At 39.2% G+C, this 24462-nt stretch overlaps 1 protein-coding gene across 1 annotated transcript; it reads right to left on the reverse strand.

Moving 5' to 3' along the window:
• Positions 1 to 9215: 9215 nt before the first annotated feature.
• nkx1.2la (NK1 transcription factor related 2-like,a) lies at positions 9216 to 11088 on the reverse strand (the record flags this gene model as incomplete). Its single annotated transcript, XM_008429966.3, has 1 exon — positions 9216 to 11088. A coding segment is annotated over one exon (579 nt), but the record flags the coding sequence as incomplete, so codon positions are not given.
• Between the last annotated feature and the right edge of the window lie 13374 nt (positions 11089 to 24462).

The raw sequence follows: 24462 nt of genomic DNA on the forward strand, positions 1-24462 counted from the left end.
TGGAAAGTATTGGATGAGAAAAGGGGTGCTTGTTAAAGTTTGTTTGGGGAGACATTTTCTCACACTGGTCCAGTTTTTATCCCTGGTGAGCTCCAGCAGACTTTATTAGCTGAACACTGAGAGAGTATGCAGTACATCACAGTTTGCCACAGACTGCCGGGTGACAGTGGGCACTTAAGCAGCAGAACTCGATCACAAAGCAAAGGAAGCCTGATCTGAAGAATTATGTTTAGGTGCAAGGGCATTTGCTAAAGTGGTTTGGTCAATATCCTGCCCCAAACTATGCAACCAGTGTGTTAAAAGAAAACAAATTTAGAGTTTTGATTTGGAAAAAGTAAGGAAAATTAAGATAATTTTATTTTTATTGCACATTTTCAGCAACAAGGCAGTTCAAAGTGCTTCACGTGAATTAGAAGGAAATACAAACAAAGCAACAAAGCCAAAAGAAAGGCAAAAAGGTAAAAGTATACAATATATTGGTTTAATAAGAATAAGTTATCCATAATTTATAAACTAGTAGGGAAAGTGGGGAGAAGTTTCACAATGTAACATATACCAAATTTTCATGTTTTTCTACTTTATTCCTAGAGACAGCTCATAAGCTGTTATTTTGCTGAACTTGGCCATCTTTATGACATATCTATATTTCATTGTTACTCGAAGACTCAATACACGATAATAAGGGCAGCTTAGATATTTTTTTTTCCTTACTTTTCACTGGGGATGCACAATATATCAGCACATCGGCTAATATTAGTCATTTTTAAACAAATGACTAAATAAAACTACATTGCTATGAACAGCCGATATTTATTTTCATCTCGATGCCATCTGTTTCTGCTAGTTCCTTTTAAAGTTTTCAAAATGGTAGAGAAATATTTATAATATAATATATGATCGGCAAACATCGGTTTACGGCCACAGCAGCATTATTAATATCGGATATTGATATCAACCCAAAATTTCATTTTAGTGCAGCTCTACTTGTCATCAGTCTTACTCAAAAATGTGTTCAAATTGATCAGGTGTAGGCCCACGTTCATGCATGTTATTACATTAAATAAACTGTATCCAGTATCCATTGGTTAAAACAACAGTGCAATTCCTGCATCTTGTGGCAAAGAATACCACTGTCAGATGTTTTTGTTTTTCTTGAATGATCTCCACATTAGGGCTGCACAGTGGCGCAGTTGGTAGAGCTGTTGCCTTGCAGCAAGAAGGTTCTGGGTTGGATTCCCAGCCCCAGTCTTTCTGCATGGAGTTTGCATGTTCTCCCTGTGCATGCGTGGGTTTTCTCCAGGTACTCCAGTTTCCTCCCACAGTCCAAAAACATGACTGTCAGGTTAATTGGCCTCTCCAAATTGCCCCTATAGGTGTGTGTGTGCATGGTTGTTTGTCCTGTGTGTCTCTGTGTTGCCCTGTGACAGACTGGCGACCTGTCCAGGGTGAACCCCGCCTCTCGCCCGGAACGTTAGCTGGAGATAGGCACCAGCAACCCTCCCGACCCCACTGAGGGACAAGGGTGTCAAGAAAATGGATGGATGGATCTCCACATTATTTTTGACATAGATTTGGCACAGATAGAAAAACTGTCTTGCAAAAAATGGAAACCTTGGAGTGCACATCCCACATAATACAGGCCTCTCAAGTCGGTGACACGTTTCCTCTTCTTTACAGGAAGGAAATTAATTATCTTGTCTCGAGCGGACTCTACACCCATTTGTCATGACATCTGGTTCTTGCAGGGAGTAAACAGAAAAATAAAGGACGGTGAAATGAAATGCTAAAAGCCACCGCCATATAAATCTTTGGAGCTCCGACCATTTGTGGCTTTAAAGAGGCAAAATGATTCCTTTCTGACACGTGAAAGAGCGCGCCCTGGGAATCGGCTGCTGCTAAATAAAGATAAGTCACATTTGAATAAACTTGCCTCCCTTTAGAGTGTATCCATGTGCATGAGAGCATGAGTGTAATTGCTGTCAGTTCTCGGTAAATTGATTGGGATCCCAGTTGCGCGTCTCTGGGTGTTAACAGTCGGTGAATTTGTTTTGATTGTCGCAGATGTTTCGCAGGTTTTCACTCTGAATGAATCTAAAGGTTACGCCAAAGGTTTTCTGGCTAAATCAGATGTTTTGGTTTTCCCTATGTGAAACTTTGCTCCAGAGAATCAAGCATAAATCTAAGAATATTTATATTGTTCTCATTTAATTTGATTGTTTTCTTCACAGTTTGCTAGTCCAGAGATAAAGCAATAACCTTTTAAGGTTGGTGATTGTTCAGTTGCTGTTCCTTGTGTGCGGATCTCCAATCTGGAAGGCTGTAGGTTGCAACGATTCACATAAAGCCTTAGAAAGAGTAATTTTGGTTGATCTCAACATGTAATGAAACTATAGGGAGACTTTTATTTGTTGGAGAAGCTGTCTTTCAAGTCTGACCTTTATAAAAAGAAATTCCAGGGATGGATTTTCCATGCAATGACTTAAAACGGAGGTTTTCCAGGTAATAAGCCCAGAGTCTAAAGGAGAGCTTCAACAAGGAAGCAACCAGTCTGCCCACCAACTAGAGAATGTTAAGTGAGCACTAGATCCTCTAAAACACGTGTCAAACTCAAGGCCAAGTTCGGCCCACCATAACTTTTTATGTGGCTATGTTTTTATTCTTTTATGTTAGATTCATTTCCTAGTACCCAGTGTACTCACCTTTGCTACTGTGTTACTTTCTCTCTCTATACACCTTTTCACCTTTTCTCCTCTCACTCCTGGCTGGTTCCTCCTGTTATATCCCGTTATTTCCCCATCAGTACTTTGCCGGCTTTATGTTCCTGGTTCCTGTTTTTGTTCTGCTCTGGCTCCCTGATTTCCCTGTGTCTTTTGTACATCTTCGTTCATCATTTTCATGATGCTTTCGTCACCTACTTGCTGCCTCTCCTCTTCTGCATTTGGGTTCACTTTAAAACCCAGCAACCCTGTCAAACACTTACTGTTATAACTAAAGATAATGATGGCTATATGTAATATTTACACAGTGGTCCCAAATAATAGAGCACAACACACTTTTTAGATTTTTATTTGCAACGTAGTTTGGAAATCATGCATCCTTTTTTCTTCGCTTGTCAGCCTATCACGTAAAATCCTTCCAAAGCACACAGAGGTTTGAGGTCGTAACGAGACAAAATGTGAACAGTTTCACAACCTAATCTGTTTTCTTCTCAAAGACTGCAAAGTAACTGAGGTGGTGAGAAGGATTCCTGCGTGTTTGCACGACGCGTAACTTCATTTCGACTTTGCATAAGATATTCTGTACTCGTAAGCACAGCGCACAAACAATCTCGCTGCTGATTGCCCGGATTTCAACACGCTGACTGACCTGTCACCGAATGCCTGAGCAGTTTCTCCACTTGTGAATAAGAGAGGACAGATCGTGTCATCCAGCCTTGCGGTTCTTGACTCTCACAAAGCGTGTTATTAACAACTCTCTGTCTGTGTTATTAGCAGGCTGCTGAACTCTTTGTGCTCCTCTGTTATTAGCGCCGATGACCTTTGAATGCATTCAGTGTGAAGCAACACTTCTGGTAGAGTTGGGAAGAAGGAGGATAAAATCACACATGGAGCCGCTGAGGAAAAGTCTAACCACAAACTGAAAGAGATTTGATACTCTCTGACCACAAAATATGTCAAAACCCAGATTTACCCAATCGTTATGACACCCTGATAATAAAGCTCCTTCGTGTTACAGTGGGGTGAGAACTGCAGTAAAATATCCAGTAGCTCAAGGGTGAACATATTAAAGGGTCGACTGTACATTTGTTTTAATATTGAGCATTCAAGAACCAGTCTTTAGTTTAGGAATTCAACATAAAGGTTTGGTGGATTCAAGCATCTGGATTTCCCCTTCATTTCACCCACTGACTCAAGCCTCTTCCTTGGAAAATTAGCTTTTATCTGCTGCTCAACTCCTCTGCCAGAGCTCATGTAATCATAAGCGTGTCTGCCTTGGCCCGCATCCACAGAATACAACACATGGAGTCAAAAGGTTTGTGAGGGAAGGGGAAACATGGATTGGACCGCACGGCATACCGCAGATTAATTGAAGACATCATTCGCAGAGAACATGCATTTTCCAGACTTTCTTGTGCAAAACCTTTGCTGGGACTTTTTTCCAAAAGAAAAGTTCCCTGGAAAAAGAAACTCCTTCTCAAGTTTCTAAATCACATTCAGTATTACTCCGGTCTATTTGTACTGATATAAATCAGGTTTTATCCTAGAAATGTGCTTCCCCTTTGGGGAGACATTTCAACTATAGCACCATAATTGGTCTATTAAAATGATGCTATAAATAATGCATTAAAAAAAGTCAATACAGCTGGGTAAAGATGGCCTGAAGAAGTCAGAGTATTGACTTGATTTGACAGCAAAACAAAATAAAGGCTTAAGTTTTACAATCCTGTTAAAATAGCTTTAATTTGACATAAATGCTTTATATGTCAGCTAGGGAGCACATTTATTTAGGAAAAAAATATAAAAACAGAGAAACATCTGCATAAATGTTCTCATTCCTGGTCAAACTCTACGTTTTATGCGCGCTTTGACTGAAAAACCATATCCAGTCCTCTTTTATGGCAGTTTATCCACGTAATCAACAAGGATTTGATAACATTTGCCTTGCAAAGATTTTCTAAATATGTCAAATGGTGAGGTTATTTCTTGTCCATAGCGCTACTTAGGTTACTCTGGATTTTCAGACGAATTTTTGCTCTGAACTCAGGACCAGTCATTGCAATACTTAGCTTTCTTAGCATTGTGTTGTTGATATGGATGGACGTTTTAACTCTCTCTGTGGTGCTAAAGGTGTGCACTCTCATGAAAACTTGTTACAGAAGCTCCTTTTTTTTTGTTTTCTGCTTTTAAACCCCTGAACCTCAGCAACGACTTGACACATTGAAAGTGGAAATACTTTTGAGATTATCTATCTTTTTTTTTTTTTTTTTTGCTGACAGTTTGTGTGTGCAGATATTTGAGAATGATGTCATCATAATACAGAAACAGGAATGTTTACTTGATGCTAACGTGGTGATTTCATTTTGGTGCATTTTTCTTGTAAATGCCAAAATGAAAATAGACTGTAGGCAATACAAAAGGAGTGTTTGGATTTGGAAGGATACGCATTTGGCTTTAGGGAGGTGAACTGCTGTTGCTTTAATGTGGTTCTTCTGAAAAATGCATATAATAAACAGTTTATTGAGGTTTCTTAGATTACAGATGCTACAGAGCTTAGCTTCTCTGTTTGCAATGCTAGCCCCATTTAATCACTTTCTATAGCTGACCAACAAACCATTACAAGTTGATGCTTTTGAGCCTATAATGCTGCCTGCCACTGAAGAAATCAGTTTTATCTCCTGCTGCTTTGACTGCTCCCCTACTGTGCTGGGGGTATGCATGAGATGAGCCACAAATATCTCAGAGGGATGTCAAAAACTTTAACAGGAAATCTGCAAAGTCTGAAGGATAAGCTTGTACTCTAAAGACGCCCATGTCCTTCTGTCTGTCTGCATTACAACCATTCATTCAAAGAGCAAGACAGGTTGATATAAAAGAGTTCAGATTTATTTGAAAGCTGGCAAGAGCTGACATGCTAAAGTAAAAACCTGGGCTTACGTGTTGAAAAACTAAAACAAGAGAGAATAAAGGCCAGGATGCTTTTTGGAAACATGCCTTTTCATAAACTGGCCTCAATAACCCGAGTAATACAGGATAGTGAAGTTAGTGTTTTCTCGCCCTAATAAGAGCACAAACAGCAGGACAACGCAGCCCACGTACTGCACGGTACAGAGAGAAAGAGTCAGACTTTCAAATATGCGGCAGAGGCGTAGGAGCAAAAATCTGAACCGTTGCCATCTTGGTTTGTAGAACAAATCTAAGGGATGGTGCCACCGTCTGCTCTACAGTCTGCACCAATGTACACAAATTAGTTTATATCATTTACAGTTCTCTGTTGTATGTTCGACACGCGGATGCGTTTTATGCTGCTTTTGCATGAGGAACTTGCAGTTTATGTATTTCTTCCAGTTTTAGGTCAGGTTGCAATGACAAAGGTAATGTTTCCATGACAACAGAGTGAAAAACCCTCTGAAGAGGAACATTGAATTCACTGAGTTGCTGTTTTATCCACCACTGTCATGTACATGTTTAGTAAAGTTGTCGTCTTGCAGTAGGAAGGTGAACCCCTGGGATATGGTCTTAACCCCAAGATGTCTACCAATGTGTGTATCCATGTGTAGATGTGTGTGCTTTTGTGAATGTGATGGGTCAGTGTGCTTTCTCATGAGGCTCGTTTAGGTTGAAAGTACGTTTTGAAAATTACACATAAGCAGATGTTAAAGATACTTTTCATTAAGCTTACATTCAGCATTAAAAAGGTTTTATTTAATTGGTCTGAGATAATATTTTAACATTACTGTTATCCGTCATGAGCAGAAAATCATCAAAAGTGGAAAGCTTTTTGTCAATGAGTTCATTTGTAAACTGTAATCTGGCATTTTGTTGCTTTGAGCTAATGGTTTCTTCTGCTTCTCTGCAGAAGATCCTGAGTGCCCCCAACAAGCCAGAACATTGTAATTTTTATTATTCATAAGTGTTCAAAATAGTGACCTCAGATGCTCCATCATTATAGGGAAACAAAAGTGTCACACAATAAGCTCCAATTCTGCATGTTTTCTTTTTCTTGCATTGATTCAACATTTGTCAAAATTGTGTATTTAAGAAGCAAATAAATGTGGAAGTATCAATAAAATATGTTAATGCAGCCTTAAGATTTGATATTTACTTGATTTTTGTTATAAAGTAGGTGTTAGGTTTTACTCTTGGCTTCCCTCAGTGTGGACCCCAGCAGGTTAAAAGTCTTGGATTTGCACAATTCTAAGGACCCAAAGGGCCAATCGAGCCAGACTCTTTTACCGGTATTTACATGCAGCTTTAAACTTTATTCACCCTTTCACTCCAAAGCACTTCTACTCTTCTCTCTGTACAACTTTCTGCTTGCCTGTGACCTGTGATCCTCGGTGGAGAAGAGTCCAGTCCCTGTGGACCACCGCAGCTGAAGATAACATCCACACATACCAGGAAATCCTCTGCTCACTTTTATTTATTCAAGCCTGCAACTCGGGTAAGTACAGAAAACGGGGGCTACAGATGGAATTTTCCTCCCATGCGCTGGCGGCTCAGACGCACTCACAAAAAAAAAAAAAAAGAAAACATAAAACATGTACACAAACACACCCACACGCATGCCTGCATCACAGACCCGGTGGTGACCTTGTCTTTGCAGAGTCACTCAAACATGAATTTTAAACAAGCACCCTTTCCGCCAAGACCATACGACCCCCTCAAACACACCGCAAAATTATTCATCGTATTGTCATGTCAGAGCTGCCTGAAGCCAAAGTACGGTGTGAGTTCCTCATGCTGGATTTCGGAGACTATTGATCAGGATGCCAAATCTCCTGCATTCTACACTTTATGCAAGTGAAAAATATCCCTGAACCAAAGGGCAGACATTTACATGCGCCGGGGTAAAATTGAGAGCTCCGTCAGAGGGATACTATATATTTACTGCTTTGCTGACTCTGTGAGTTGGTGAGCTTTTGCAAAGACGGTATGCGAAAGCACATATGGGTTGATACAAATAGAGAGAGTCAGGAATGTAGGAGAGAAATGGTGGGGGGGGGGGAGGAGGATGAATGCTAGCTCCTCAGTGACATGAAGACATGTTTCGAGTTTTGACAGAAGTGACAAAATTCCTTCCAATTTAAAGCTTCTTGACACCCATCTAACAATCAGAGTGATATCAGGAGACTTTTGTCTGCCCTCCAGAAACAGTACCTCCATCAGCAGGATGTTCACCTTCTCAACATACAGAGAAAGGTGCCTTCCTAGACCAGAGAGTCAAACAAATGAAAGCACAACACACTGCCAAAATGTCAGCTAATGATGCTGGCTGACAGGTTTGAAATCGGCCGATCCTCTCTTGATGGACAACATGGATCAACGTTGCTCTTGTTGTCGGTCTTGCTCTGTTGGCTTGTTGGGTAAAATGTTGCATCAGTCAAACAAAGTGTGAGTGGAGTAATATAGTGTCTTACAGAATGTCTTCCTAAACTTTTTCACACGTTTTAAACGTTGCTAAAGCGCACTTTAATATGTTTAGTTGGATTTACATACAATGTCATGCTGTTAATTGACAGCGTGAAAAATTGCGCAACAAAAAGCTCTACAAGTAAGCGTAGCATGTATTTGCCACCAGCACTTTTTAATCTGATACCCATAAATAAAATCCACTGCTACCAGCTTTTTTTCAGATGTCCCCTTAATTAGTTCAATCCAGTTTATTTATATATTGCCAGTTCACAAAGCGTGTTGTCTCTTGGCACTTTGTAACAATTCCAAGTATTCAAGGAGGCATAAATACTCAATAAGGGTTTTTTTACTATTTGATGTAATTAAATCCAGTAGTGAGTAATCACCAGCTGTTCTGTCAAGTGGTCTGTTTGAGAAGATTTGTGTGACAACATCATGAAGAACAAGAAGCTGTGTAAACATATAAAACGGGATTAGGTTACATAAAATTACTTACACTTTGAGCATTTCACAAAGCTCTCTTCAATCCGTTATTGGACAGTGGAAGGCTCATGGTGTAAATGGTTGTGCAAAGAGCTGGACCAAACAAGGATTTAAACGCAAATATGTGATAACCAAAAATAATAATAAAAAGGTTCAAGAGTCCATAAAAAAAACCTAAATCAATAGATCAAATCTTTTATAATGAGCATAATAATTCCTACATCACAAAGAACACAGCTGTACTCCAGTTGTTGATGAACACAGAGGAGAAGAAAATGACATTTTTATATGCAAAGAAACAGCGACACTCTGTGGTTGTATCGTGGAAGTGAATTTATCAGGTGGTGTCCAAAGTGTTGCCTTTTGGGTGAAACTCAAACCAACGAGTATAATTCTTATTCTAGGTATTTTTTCAGACTTTAAAGAGTTTAAAGAAACAAGTTTTGCAAATTATACAACTCTATAGTGCTTTAAAAGAAAAAATGTAAAAGATATTTTAGTTGTTTTTTTTTTCTTTTTGAGTGCCAGTACGCACATCTTACAGCAAAAACAACAAAGGAGGCTACATCTAAAGCTGAAACTGTGTTTAAGACCTGTTGTCTTGTGCAGCCTTTCTCTTTGAAAAGTCAAAAATGTCAACATTGAACATATGTATGGATTTTAAGGTTGTTTTGTGCATTTCTTATTCCGTAGTGCTATTTTTTGTTTTGTTGTTTGGTTTTGGCCAAAAGTATGTCAAGAAAAACAATCTCCCACTGCATCACATCACCGCCTACAGCCTGAACTGCTGATACACGGCAGGATGGACCCAAACTTTCATGTTATTTATGCCAAATTTTGACCGAACAAATCGAATTCCACAGCTGAAATCCTGACTCATCAGACAAATATCCCCCAGAAAAGTAAGAATTTTCTCTTGAATGGTGAGTGCCGGGCTGCACATTTGCAGTGAAAAGGTCATGGATTCAAATCCTGGCTTGGCAGCCTTCTACATGGAGTCTACGTTTAAATTGATATTATGTACAAGTATATGGACTCATGTTTATCCTGACTGTGTGTATTGACTTCTAATGGAGTGGTGATCTGTCAAGGATGTATCCCACGTCTGGCCCAGTAACCACTGGAGATAGACACTCCTTCCGATCCACGGGTCTGTGCAGCTAAGCCTATAGAATCAACCTATCATGTGAACTATTAGATCTCCTTTTACAAGTTATTATGTCTAATAAAGAAAAAAAAATCAGCCCCACAAAAAAGACAATTAGATCTTAGACAAGGACAGCCATGAAAAGTATCATCATTATGTATTTTTTATCTAAATGTTTTTCGAGGTCTTTCCAGAACAGCAGCTTGTTTTTGAAATGTTCTTACAGTGTATTAAGCAGACACACACACACACACACGCACGCACACACCCACACACACACACACACACACACACACACACACGCAGACACGCACCCCCCCCCCCACACACACACACAAGCATGTTTTTACTGTTCTATGAAAAGTTACATTTATGTCATTTAGCTTAATCATACAGGTGAAACATGTCAGCTTTCAAGACAGATATGCCACAGTTGGAGCAATAAAACAAAAGAAGGGGGATTTGTTAGCAACTACAGACGGAGAGGCTTTTGTGAAAACGAAGAACTCAGATTGGTTCATATTTCAACTCAAATGCATTATTAATATTTTCATCAAATTAAATCCTTAACACATTTCAAAACTCTGGATAAATGTGTAAACTAGCTGTACATCAATGAAACCTTAAAAAGTTAACATAACATGAACAATTAATATTTTCTGTACTGAAAATATTTTCACCAAAAAAAAAGAAAAGATTTCAAAAATGATTTGGCTCAAAGTCTGAGTCAGTTTCATTTGTTTTATGTCAGTTAAAGTAAGGTTGAACGAATCCACTTGGCATAAAGGGATGCAAGAGCCCCCCAGTGGATGAAAGCGGAACACCACCGGCTGTGTGGAAAATCACACTCCCAGAGCTGAAGTTAGAGAAAGTTTGGTGGAAGGCGCCGGAGCCTGAGCTGCAGGACGGTGGGTTTGGACTGACACTGACCAGGGAGCTGGAGCCGGTCTGTAAGGTGCTGTCCGCCCCGGGGTTCTGTTTTTTCCACTTGGTTCTCCTGTTCTGGAACCAGATTTTCACTTGCGTTTCGGTCAAACTCAGGGACAGAGCCAGGTTCAGTCTTTCGCACACGGACAGGTACCGAGTAGCGCGGAACTTGTTCTCCAGTGCCACCAGTTGCTCATATGTGAACGCTGTTCTGGCGCGTCGCGGTTTGGCGCACGCCTGGTCAACACGTCGCCGCTTGTGCGGTGATGAGTCCCGCGGGGTGACCACGGCTCTCCTGCATGCGTCCTCACGCTCGCTTGAGGAACACGTTAGAATGGGATCAGGAAGGACCGCTGGGTCTTCATCGCCTGTCTCTTCTCCTGTAAAGACAAAATAAGGTCAGCGCAGTGGCGCCACCAAGGGAGGGAAATGGGGGGCAAAGGACCCCAACATTGCAGGCCCAGTCAAGGAGAATATGTCCTATTTATATTGATTATCACCAGGGGTGAAAGTAGTTTTAAATTCTTTGGGGTACTATGACAAAAAAAGAATAATATATAGCTTCTTTGTGTGCTTTGGAGTTTCTGTGCTATTTTTTATTTGCAAAAATATAAAAGCTGGGTAGCTCTTCAATTGCTACAGAATAAAGCTGTATTTCCCTCAGCCCACTGGCTGCAATGCTGACACCTTGAGATGCCATGAGACCTAAATCCTGAACATCATGGCATGGAGAGCATCCCAGTTTTCCATGTCTGGCATATAACCATTCATTTTAGCTTTTAAACTGGTTATATTGATCCTGTGTCCAGACAGAGGGACAATCAGTAGCCCAGCATCATGACCTGTTTGTTCTGAAGATCCTGCAGCTTCCACTTCTCTTCCTAACATGGCGCCTCCTCACCCTGACTCTCATACTGACAGGAGGAACCACAGAGCTCTGTTAGGTTAAAGCTCATCTTCTGAAGTTGGGATATTTTTCCTCCAACAGGTTCCAGAGGAATCACCTCAAACCAGATGTTGGACTAGATTTTATTTCAATGTCATTTGTAAATGTTAGCTCCTCATTTTCAACAGTGGAGCTATAAAGGTTGAAAAAGGTTATCATTAAGTCTCATCAACATCAATATTTCCACTAAATAAGAGGCAAAAAAATAATTAGTTTGATAAAGGAAAAGCCTCTCAGACTCTGAGCCCGACAGCACTAAACTATTTTTCATATTAGACAATTTATATAATTTCACATAATTATCGCAGTAGAAGCCATTTGTTTGTTAAATACTTAATGAAACATATTTACCGTGTTTGATGTTTGTTGTAAATGACGTATACTCACAAAGAACGAGGTAATTAGTTCAAGTTTATCGTTTATTGAACGTTCAGAAACTACAGCGGCTGTGATGCACAAAGACAAAGGTAAAACTACCCGAACAGGTGATCAACCCTAAACCACTCGCACCTTTTTACTCTCCATTTAAGCACAGCCGTTGCCATGGCAACCTCCTGCGCTCCACAAGCCGACCAGAGATTACGTTAAAAACATAACATTCAGTCCTTTACGATATTAGGTTTTCAGGCTTGATATTTATTTTGCAAGTATTAATAAACCTCTCATGAACACAGTGGAGGTTGATTAGTTTTAATTTTAAACTCCTGCTCTGCTCGTTATTTTGATAATGGAACCGAAACGCACAGAATTGCGCAACACCTTGTTGAAACAATAATCACTGAGATTATTATTGTTGTTGGGTCATTAATTTGAACACGTTTTGTTGATTTTTTTTGTTGTTGTTCTTTAATAAAATTATGAACGTTTTGATAAGGAGTCAGAGGAGGACGTGCTGCTCTCAGCCTCCTGGCGGCGTTCAGTTTGTCACCTAATGCTGAGATCGACTCAAAACCTTCTTCGATCGACGTGTTGCGGCCCTGCTCTAGCAAAGCACGAACAGTTCAGAAACAATATGAAATGGGAAAAAAGGTATTCATTAACTCATTAAGTCGTGTTTTAGATTGTTCTTGAAAAACTAATCAGTCACAGCTGATTAGTGGTTGCACTCATGGCTACATTGATTTTTTACAGCTGACAGCCGCTCCCATCTCTTGCCGGTACTGCGTACCCCCGCTAAATCTTTTAGGGGTACGCAGTACCCTGCCGTACCCCCCCTACTTTCACCCCTGATTATCACACAAAAGACCCCAGAGGTTCTCAAAGGCAGGTCATAAAAAATTAAACATGCAAACAAGACATTGAATTTAAAAAAGAGAGGCACAGTTGCTCATCCTATAATAATCAACAGATTTCTGTTGCATTATAACGTTTGAGGTATAAAGGACACTGAGTTTTTATATCAACTGAAATTACGTTGTTTTATCACAAAAAAAAAAAACAAGAACACTTTTGGCATGCGTGTTTCACTTTATTTTCATTTAACACAATCTTCACAATCACAATCAGGCAAAGTGGATTTGACTGGCCTTTCACTTATAGAACAAAGTTTTAAAGGCGGCCTTAAACAGCAGCGCCTCCAGAAGGTTGTCAGGTGGGCGTGACGTATCGGGGCCATTTGAAATGCAGTTCGGATCCTGAGACATCGGGGCCACAGCTCTCTCTCGAAAAGTTACATTTTCATAAAACATACATCTTTGTTTAGGTAGTTATAAAATAACCCATAAAATACTTTTACAAGTTCTCTGCCTACAAACTGAGTTTTTGAATGAATGTGAATCAAGAAAAAAATGAGCCCTACAACTAGAGTGAAGGGCTGATGGAAAGAAATCTTTGGCTGAGGTAGTGACATTTTGCTGAAGTTTTGAAAATGTGTCTGACTTGGAACTTTTGCTCATTCTGTGTGAAAATGTTGCTCTAAAACTGAAAGAAACTGCATCTGCTCAGCGTCTTATGAATCTGATCCTTTCCTCATCTACATAAGTTCCCTTCTTTAGATTTTAAGCATGAAACACAATGTTCATCAAGCTCCCAAACCTCCATATTTCTTACTCCTTCATCTGCTAAAATAAATCAATATTCACACATTTTTTTTACTCATTTGTATTTGTTTTGCTGTCTTTATTTTTCACTTTTTTCAGTACCTGCTAAGTTGACTCTGACCATGCAAATTAATCTTTCAAATAAGCATGGATAATTCTGATTGTAAATAAGCGTTGTTGTTTTTTTATTGACAGCAGGTGATTCTCAATATAAAGTTTTTTCCTTTTTAAATTTACTAAAATAAAAAAAATAAATAAATAAAACCCGCAAGGCTTTTGCAACAGCGATGAAAAACTTGGATTCAAATAATAGCGTGCCGCCCCCCTCCCTCCCCTGTCCAGGTTTGCGGTGCTGAAGGACAGCTCTTAATAAGTTAGAAATCTGTCTAAACTTGACAAAAATGATTATGCCGAGAAATTTCCATAAGTATTCTTTTATGATAAATTTAACTACAAACTCAAGGATTTTATTTTATTTATTTATTTATTTATTTATTTATTTATTTATTTATTTATTTAATCTAAGAAATATTTGATTTGGGGTCAGAGGTTAGTGGAGCGTAAAGCCACATTCAGAGGAGAAGGAAGACTTGGTCACTAATCCTTAAATAATTTATAAAGCGCCCGGCGCTTCAAATGTCATGTTGCGGAAAGAAATCCCGTCTAAATCCAGCTCCGCCACCCCAGCCGTGACGTGCTAATGGAGTTTCATATTTGCTGCGGGGATCGATAAATGTCATCTATTTAAAAGGAAGTTTTAATCGAACGATATTTAGGATCAGACATGGATGGGGTTTGAGGTTTGTACCTGCAAGGTGCTGGAGGGAGATATGCAGGAAGCAGTAATGGGATATCGATCAAAGGGCGCAGAGGCATCCTCAATGGGACGATTTAAACAATTATCTGGCCTGCCTGTCCCGGTGCCAATCACAGGCGGGGGCTCTGGGAGCAAGCCTTTGTGGCTTCCCCCAAAGGAAACGCAGCTTTGGAAATTAAGGGAAGGTCATCCAGAGACGACAGCAAATCTGATACCAAATCACTTTCCTGCGTTTTAGGTTCAATTCATTTCATTTTGAAGAACCCAAGAAAAGAAAAAAGATATATATTTTATTCATTTTAGTTTATTTTATGCGTGTATAATTTACTTTTTTTTGTGGAAACCTCTCCGTATTTTGAACTTAAAATAATATAATTGTTTAGGAAAAAAATGTGACGCTTTCTTTACCTGCATCTGTGCGCTCATCCCTGAAGGCTCTTGCCGCTGCGCTGGTCCAATCCAAACTTGTCCCCTCTGCATCCGGCTCAGTTAACTTCTCCTTAGCGATGGGAAGTTCGTTTGCTCTTTTGCTGTTGAATTTGTTGGGATCCAATATATCAGCTATAGAAAAGGAAATCTTATGGCTAGACATCATTATCGCTCCACGGGTATAATCATCCTTGGACGCTTTTTTTAAGACCTGGAATGTCCGAAGAGGCGGTTGCTGTGCGTAATTACGCGCCTGGAGATGAGCTTATCGTTTCTTTTTGCAGCGGGCTTGCAGTGCTCAAACTTCATGTGGAGCCTGGTTTTGGAGAGGTTCCTCGTCAGAATGCAGACATCACTCCCCTCTGCTGCTATCAGTCTGTCTCGCAGCGTGAATGAAATGACCAGTGCGCAGTCTTTAAAGCGTGTGAGCCCCGACGCACCCCCGACCCCCCCTGCCCCCAATTCTCTCAACCAGACACGTGACACAAACACTATTAGTGTTTCACACGACCACCTAATGGTCTCAAAGCGTCCAATGATAATCACCCATATCATTAAACCCAATAATTGACGAGCTGCATGTAAATTGGGCGCAGATGGCTCTTGATTCATTGGGAATCGTCCTGCCTTTGCACCTTTGACTCTATTGAACACGTTTTAATCGAGAAAAAAAAAATATATATATATATATATATATATATATATATATATATATATATATATATATATATATATGGTTGCAGTGTTTTTTATTTTGTACTGCAGTTGTAATAGTGTTAATTGCAAACTGTAAGCTTTGCTTTTCCATACTTTGAAAATGAGCATTATAAATAGATATATTATGTCTTTGATGTCCCATTAAGATCAGATAAACTTTAAAAGAAATTTCCAATATACCAGCCAAACTATAAACACACTTGAAAAATACACAATAAACAGTAAAACAGAATGATGCAGCTATCCAAAACACAGTGACTTCTAAAGAAAAACAATGTAAGACATCCGTAAAATTCTGCGTAAAAGGTTGTTTTTTGTTTTTGTTGAATGCATTTTTTTGTAGATTATTCCAGGACCATGGCACATGGCAGGAAAACATCGTTTCGCTCAAACCTTTCACATAGTATGTTCAAAACAGTTTTCATACCTGCTGAACCGTTTTATATTTTGTTATGGCTTACCTGCAAATTTTTGGAGTCGAAGGAAAGTTAGGGTTTTCAAAACTGCATTTTTGTATATTCAAAATGTTCTTTTGTGAGAACCTAATGTCTTATGATCCTGAATGCACTGTTAGTATATTATGAAGGCAGCTTCGTGCTGTGGGTTTGTTTTTTCTTCAGCAGGTACGAGGAAAGCTGGACAGAACTGGGGGGAAGGTCTGCAGCAGACTTCATACTGAGATGAAGGTTTTAAGGTCAGCTGAAACACCAAACAAATTACAAGTCACGGCACTCAGACCTGGACATACTTCATTTTCTTTATATGATTCACATGAAGAGGTATTTACTTTCTTTATTTTTACAAATGTTTTTTATGTATTTGTCTATTTTAAGTCTTTGCTTGCATACATGAATGCCTCTTCACACTGCTTTCATGCTCTTGACAGTCTGCTGTGACACTTTAAGGTTTAAATTTCTACTTATTTTTTTTCCTTGTGTGATGTTTTATGGATAACAGGAACTAGCGATGGCTTTGCCTGAGTTGTAGTCAAACTCGAGCATAAATCATAACTATTCTGTGTACCGCATTGTTTGTGGTATTTGAGTTGTTATTTATTTTTCTATGTTGTTATGCAAGCCATGGAAATCCAAAGAGCAAAATTTCTATATTTAGTAATTGTAAAATAAAGAACAGGGCATTTACACGTCCAACATCACAAAATAAAGCACATGAGGAGTGAGACCGTTTCTACAGAACTAATGCAGCCGATTACTTTTTCTACAAATCCAATTGATTTAAATTCACAGCCAATCTGCTTCTACGTTTTTGTGATGAGAGTTCAACACAAAGGGCCAGTGTGCTGTTTAAAACTGGATAACTGGCTATGGGTAAAATGGTGAAACCAGCACATAATCAATATCCTCAAGCAGGTGTCCAGTACAGATAAAACCTGACGCCTAAGACATTTTGAAGACTTGAAAGGTAATCCGCAGCAGCACAAATACGATAATTTGAAGCGATTGTTGGTCTTTTAAAATATTTTCAGTTAATTATCACTTTTCAGTTTAATTTATTTTAATCTAGACTGATTTTATTTAAGTTTTCTATTCCAAACTCTACAAAAACCATACAGGACAATTTTGCTAACACGCTGATGTGTAAAATGACTAGCAAAAGTTTTCCCATATTAGAATTCACTTTAAAATTATTTTTAAGTTGTTGTTTTGTTTTGTTTTTGGCGCTTTCCTACCTCTGATTTATTTCTGATTTATTTATTTTTAAATATGCACAGTGATCAAGGCTTACAGATAATGAAAACCTAAAATTTATTGTCTCAGAAAATCAGAATATCTTTAAAAAAAAGTAATTGTTTGCCAAAATCAATCTATTTATGTCTGATCTGATCACCTTTTTCATATTTGCTGTTTCCCCATGACCATGGCTTTATTTCAACAGTGGGCCTTTCCCCTCCTTTTCATTAAGGCCATATTTATATTAGTTATCATGTCAAAAGCCTTTCGCTCATGAGCAGTGGATATCTGCAGCTCCTCCAGAGTCTTTTGGCTCCTTCTCAGATCAGTGCAGTTTCACTTCAGGTGTGCAGTCATGTCTTAGTAGGTTCAGATCAAGGCTGAGGATCAGATCGAGAAGAAAGCAGAAAAAAAAGGAACTGTGTTTGCAGTTTGTGGCGGTGGAAACATGGAGGATGCAGCCATGTTTACAGGCTAATAGAAACCTCCCTCACAGTTTCCTGTCTTTGTGTGATCGCTCTGCTGCTGATCTACATGCGGCTTTCATTGCCCCCCTGTCATTGTACAGTCTGTAGGTACATAGTCAAACATTTGTTGAAACCTCCACCAAAGGGCTGCCTGCATGCCACCATTTGCATGTCTATCACAGCTGCATGGGTATATTGTGGGCCCTCCATATGAAAGGAGCCCGCTGCATGCTGGAGGTTTACAACTTCCTGCGAGAAAGCCCAGCGGCCCGACATCTGTTTGTGTGGGTCAGCGGGACAAAAGGACGAGCCCAGAGGACAAAGAGGCCTGCAGATAGACTTCTGAGAGCAGGAACAGCAGCTGGTACAGCTCTGGGGTCTGCTTGAGCCACAGAGAGACTTCAGAGAGGAGAGATCACTGTCAAACACAGCAGGGAGCTGAAGAGACACACTTCCATTCAGCGGCCCCCCTCTGGGGTCAATAAAGTTGCCACTTCCCATGGATGCTGCTAAAGATCGGATAATTTGTCTAATGGCAGGAGCAAGATTATGAGTCGCAGTCGTGCTCTTTGACTTTTGTCTTCATTGTTTTCTTGGAGCTCCAGCAGAGCCTCCTCCTCTCTCCTGTGAAATGGGACTCAAACAAAAGAGCAACAGGAGTCTGGTCAATCATTAAGGAAGGATATTTCATCTAAAACAGGTAATTCTGCTGATTTTTTTCATAGCGCAGCTATTTTCTGTTGTTCTTTTTTACCGTGTTTGATTGCGCTTGATAAGAGAGAGATGAACAGGAAATTGTGCTTTGACAACACACATTCTTCCAGTGAAGCCTGATGATTTTGGTGACTTTCCCTCTGCATTTTCACTTCTAATTTCCCCTACACTTTGGAATGCTACCAAACATCTGGACCACTAATGACATTCCCATCAGCATCATCTGAACCTTATGTTTAGTGCTAAATAGGAAATGTTGCCATCGCATCAGACGGGAAGGACTTGCCAAGCCCAAACAGAACAAAGATGAAAACTCTACATTTATACCACATTTCCCTGAGCCTGTCCTTCTAAAAAGCTGACGATCTCCCCATCGATCATCACCAGTTATCCGAGCATCACAGCAAAAAGGGCTCTGTTGCAAACTCAGCTTCCAGACCATTCTGTGTGGAATATGGAAGCTCTTCTTGATGATTTATAGGTTTCACTTGGTACTCTTGCAACATCCCAAAACACAAAAGGTAAAACTGACATTAGGACCAAGCATGTTTGGCCTTTTATTTTTGGTCTTCTTGGTCTTGGCTCTTTATTTTTGGGACCTCATCTAATTTGGAGGTAGAAATGATCGATTGTTATATCTTAGCAAAAATAACTGAACCAAATTGATCCTTGATGCAGAGCTTTTCTCATCCATTCCTCTTTTATGGGATGGTTTGCATCTACCAGAGACATTTCATGAGGCATTTACAGCACAGACTGTACTGCTTTATTTATATTATGGCCTACTCAACGGGAAGGACTGCTGACTTCAGAGTTGTCCAGCGGGCCGTCGCTGACAACATCCACAAGAAAGGAAAGCCATAGGTTGTTTCCAAGATCGGAAAGTTGAGTGGAAGGAAAATGTGTATAACTGTGAGAAGGTTTTGAAGCAAAGCAGTTCTGGAATCACAAGGCATAGACTTCAGATGGTGTCACTCAAACTTACTCCGGACATGGGCAACAATGGTCACATTCCTTATTATGAATCTGACTGTGGACTTCAACCATCTCACCACTCTACTTTTTCTCAGAACTTGTTTCATGTTAAGGAGTTGTTTGATATAAAGCATACTACAGTTCCTGCCCATGTCCTGGATACATCCAGCTGCAGTACGTGAACCTCCACAATCTCTCTAAGGTGTTTTTCAAAGCAAAACACCTTGAAAATTGCTTGTGCACATTTTTCAACCACACTTTTTTTTCTTCCACTCAACTTTCCATAATCACACTTACATGCAGCACAAAGGTTGTCTGCAGGTTGTCTGCAGTCTCTCCAGTGATTGTTTTGGCCATAAAATAAAATGATCTTAAGTTTTTTTAAACTACTGAAATAAACTGCCTGTTCATTGATAGTTAGATTGGATCTGCCTATATGCATTGTTTTTTGAGGAGAATCTCTGTTTATTTCTCCGTAGTGGGATGTTTATCTCTATTGAGATCTGTTTGGTTTGCCTTTTGTGAAGTCAGTGAAGCACTAAGCTCTGCAGCATCCTCACATCTCAAATTTTCCTTTCATTCTAAAGCAGATGTCATTGACGGGTGCTTTTTGAGATCAGAACAGCATCTTCGTCACAAGCGGCAGAGCTTGAATCCTGCTGCCAGGCTCCTTTTCCGTCACACTCCTCTGTTTGTTCGACTCTGTTCGACAACAAGGTCAGCGGCGTTGCCCGGTAATTGTCCTAACGGCCCCGTACCTGTTGGGTGGAGGCGAGTAATGAGAGTTTTTCATTACAGGCGGGACGGGTGAGTGCGCCTGGCAGATGCTGACAGGCAGCAGATGTGTAAAAGTTGGTGGTGATTTGTAAAGGGGTCAACTGCATCACAGAGTAGATGGAGGGCAATGCAGGGTGGGGGTAAATTGTTCTGAGGGACACTGTCAGTCATGGTGCACCTCCTGTCACAACAAGGTAAAGGTCAGTTCAAACACTGCTGCTGTCAGCTAACGTTCCTCTGGTGTGTTCATGTGGGCTTCTTTGTGCTGATAGATAAAGCTGTATACATCATTGCTCTATCAGTTTTTTGACCTATTGTTAGCTTTTTTTTATCTCAGACTTTCATCAACATCAAACTTTTACTGATTTATTTTATGTACAATGATTTGGGACATTTAGTAGATCATCACAGTTGTATGTTGGCAGCCACATTGACTAAAAACACAGAGAAAATTAAGACACCAGCTAGTTTAATGTCTAGTTTTTAACTCTGAGAATGTCATATTGTTTATGAAGTTTTTTTGAGGGCAGAAAGTGGAATGTGAAGTCCGTCCCAGGTCTTTCTCTCCCTTTTCTCTGGCTTTGCCAGTGTCTAAGAAAGAATCCTGTGTCATTTTGCTTAGTAGATCTTTTATTAGACAAAATTCATTGTGTTATCGGAAGTTCTGGGTTTTTTTGGTACTGAAAATCACAAAGATGTGTGTTGTTAAGAGAGAAAACCTAAACCTTTCAAGTACTAAGATGTGGTCTGACTTATCCACAAATAACACCCAACAAAAACAATGTAACATTAAAAGAAGTAATATTTGACAGATCCATCCATATTAGATGATGTTTAAAACCTTAAAAATAAAAATAAAATTTAACGGCAGCCCCTTATTCTCAGAATGAAAATTCAACCTTTAATTTGTGTGCATTTCTTCAGCGAGGAAACCAATCTGTTCAGAATTATTAGGTTTTTACTAGGATTATCTTTTTTATTTTTTTATTTTTTTGACAAAGTTACCTGACAAAACCTTATAGTACCCCAATTAGTTCCTTTCAAATACATTACATTTTCATGATTCTTTGAGGTATTAAAGTGTAATGTGTAACACTTTAAATAAACATCTGGTGCATATATGTCTGAAAATACATATGAAGAAATAAAAGCTAGATTTAGAAGATTGCGTATGGATCTAGTCTACTGACTTCTCAGAAAAGTGATGTCATATTTGTGTTTGCAGTTGCAATGCTTGACTCTAAAGATATCAGCATAATTTGTGCTAGTTGTCAAGATTACTTGCATGGCCTGCAAGTTGGATTATAATCTGTGCAGAATTACTGTAAATTAAATTCTCATAGCATTTTTGTATCATGTTTGAAGTGGTATTAATTGTCAGCATTCTGTTTTTAGGTCATTGCTTCAAACACTGAAGACTCCAAGAACAATAATAATAATAATGAAAGTGCCTCAAACTATAAAACAACTTCATCCACTCTGATGTTAATGTAGATACAACAGCATATCCAAATGTCAGCGATCAAAGAAACAACTGATGTTTTTAAATATAGATATAATAAAAAAATGCAGGGTCTAAGACAGGGGTGCAGAGTCGGTCCTCGAGGTCCGGCATCCTGCATGTTTTAGTTCTCTCGTTGCTGGTAGCAACAACCTTTTCTTCATGTCAATGTTCTTCTTAGGCCTCTACTGAGCCATCATCGGATCCAGGTGCGTTAAACCGGAGAGAAATCTAAAACATGCAGGATGCCGGCCCTCCAGGACCGACTTTGGGTACCGCTGGTTTAAGAGTTTTTAAGATTTTCCGTGGAGTAGTTAATTAAAATTTTCACAACAAGATGACTTTCAAAATAACAGCAATGTTGTTTTAAATCTACTTTTCTTGTCATCAGTTTGTGTTTTTTTTTTTTTTTTTTTTTTGCATAGTTTCATTATAGAAGAAAAGCCTCTCAGTTTTAAAACCTAAGAACATATATGGAATGACGGCTCTTCAGAAATCCCAACAACTTTCTAAGTAGTAGATATTTATCAAGAAATAGGTACGTTGTCTTCTTTCAAAAAAGGTCATACACACAGTTCAAGCGGGATTTATGCAGATATTAAATGTAAATAGTGTGCATGTGTTAAATTGAAAAGAAAAACTGTAAGCAACGGTGGGACTTGCTTGTTGTCTCCCCATTGCACCTGCTAATGCTGTGTTTTGGAAAAACATTTTCTTTCTCAGTCTGTAAACTAGAATATAGATTGTGAATGTTACATGACCGGTGTATCTCCTACAGACAAAAGCTGTTCCTACATCCCAAGAAAGATCAGTGATAGACTTAGAAAACAAGAGTATATAAAACAAACAAAAAAAACAAAAAAAAACTTTCAGCTGCCTGTTTTTATTATTTAGAACGGCTAAGATCTGCTAGTATAAGAGCTCTGGCATTCATATAGAGCGTACTGTCACTCACCGGGAGCATTGATTAGCCATTGTTCTGAGAAGGTCACATCATAATTCATTTAGCATAATTAGTCCCACAGTGCCACCTGCACTCCTTCTCTCGTTTGCCGCGTTAAATTACGAGCAGCCATCACGGTTTACGCGCGCCGCAATGAAGATGTATCCACAACGTAAAGACAAGAGCTATTAGTTACATTATTTAAATGGACCTGTTTAAACCTGGGGAGTTGACTTTATGAAGGGCAATTAGGCACTAAGTGTAATTGATAGTTCGGGCTAATTGCAATTAGAAAATATAAATAGTGAGTGTAGGATTAATCATCATTGCGGTTAAGTAGGCAACAGCCATGGCGCGGGAGGGGCCGCCGAAATGGAAGGAAACGGATTACGCTCCATTCATCTCCATCTAGTGCATAAACAGATTGTCTTTGTCCCTTTGTATTTCTCCCTTGACCATTACCTTGTTTGGGTGCTCTTGCTAAAACAGCTCTGGAGGCTGGAGACCTATTTGGTGGATGCTGCTGAGATTTCTGTTGCCTTGCACTTTTTATTTCCGGTCAAAAAAGTCCAACAAATATTTTTTTTTTGTACAAAGACTCAAACTGTACAGAAAATGTAGCTTTATTTGATGACAGGATTTAAAGGTACGTTCAGGGGAAGTTTTGTTATTTTTTCAGGGTTGAATTATTCTCTCCCTTATCTTCATAGTAATGACAGTTTTCCAACCCAGGTTTCTTTTCACCTCATGAAGCTGCCTTGCAAAAATTTCACTCCTCTCTAGATTTTTCACTTTTTTTTTTTTTTACGCCTTGAGCACAAACTTTAATGTAATTTATGGAGCATTTATGTGATAGACCAAATCAAAGTGAACAAACAGCCTAATGAAGCACAAGGAACACAACAGACAGTTCAGAGATAATGCTGCAGCAAACTTTAAAGCAGGGTTAGACTGAACAATCCAATATGCAGCTCCAAAAAAGCTTCAGGCTGGAGAGAAAGTTAAAAGATTAGCAGAAATAAACGGATGTAGATGTTAGCAGCTGGTTGAGACGTTCCACAAAAAGCTTTAGTTGCAGCAAAAGTCTTAAAAATGTTGACGGGTAAATAGATACATATGCAACTCATGCTTTCCAGGTTTTTATTTGCAAACATTTTAAAATATATATGTATTATTTTCCTTGTACTTCATAGTTGTTCCCAGTAATATACTTCTAAGTTTGTGACTACAATGTGACAAAATCTTAAAAACTTTAACAGGCGCTGTAGTTTTTTAATATTGTTTGTCGCAAAAAAAAAAAAACAGTCTTCTCAAAAGTGCAGATTTCTTTCTCAAATGACCTTTGACCTCTCTGCCACACTGATAAAAATTCATCTTGTAATTGTACACATTTTCATGCCTCGCCAGGCGAAATCACAACCCAACCGGCAGCCTGGTCCCTCCTACGAAGACATCCTAGTTCTAGTTAATATGTAAGATTTGTTTTGGGGGGCAGATTAAAAGCCCCCCATGGAAGAGTCTGCCATCATTGTGTTGTCAGTGTTGGTGTAAGAGCAGGCATCAGCCCCATTTAAATACAAATAGCTGAGCTGAGCAAACAAACAAACCACGAATGAGCTCTCTGGTAGGTCTCTGTTTGCTCAGATGTGGCCCTATTAGATTTTATTGCTTTATTCACAGTTTATTTGAATAAAGTTGGTTATTGGTGATTGCGTGTGTGTTTATATAAAGGAGAGACAAAAGAAATAAGACAGTCT

Source organism: Poecilia reticulata, chromosome 15 (assembly GCF_904066995.2).
Source record: "Poecilia reticulata chromosome 15, P_reticulata-male-v2, whole genome shotgun sequence".
NCBI classification, from domain to species: domain Eukaryota; kingdom Metazoa; phylum Chordata; class Actinopteri; order Cyprinodontiformes; family Poeciliidae; genus Poecilia; species Poecilia reticulata.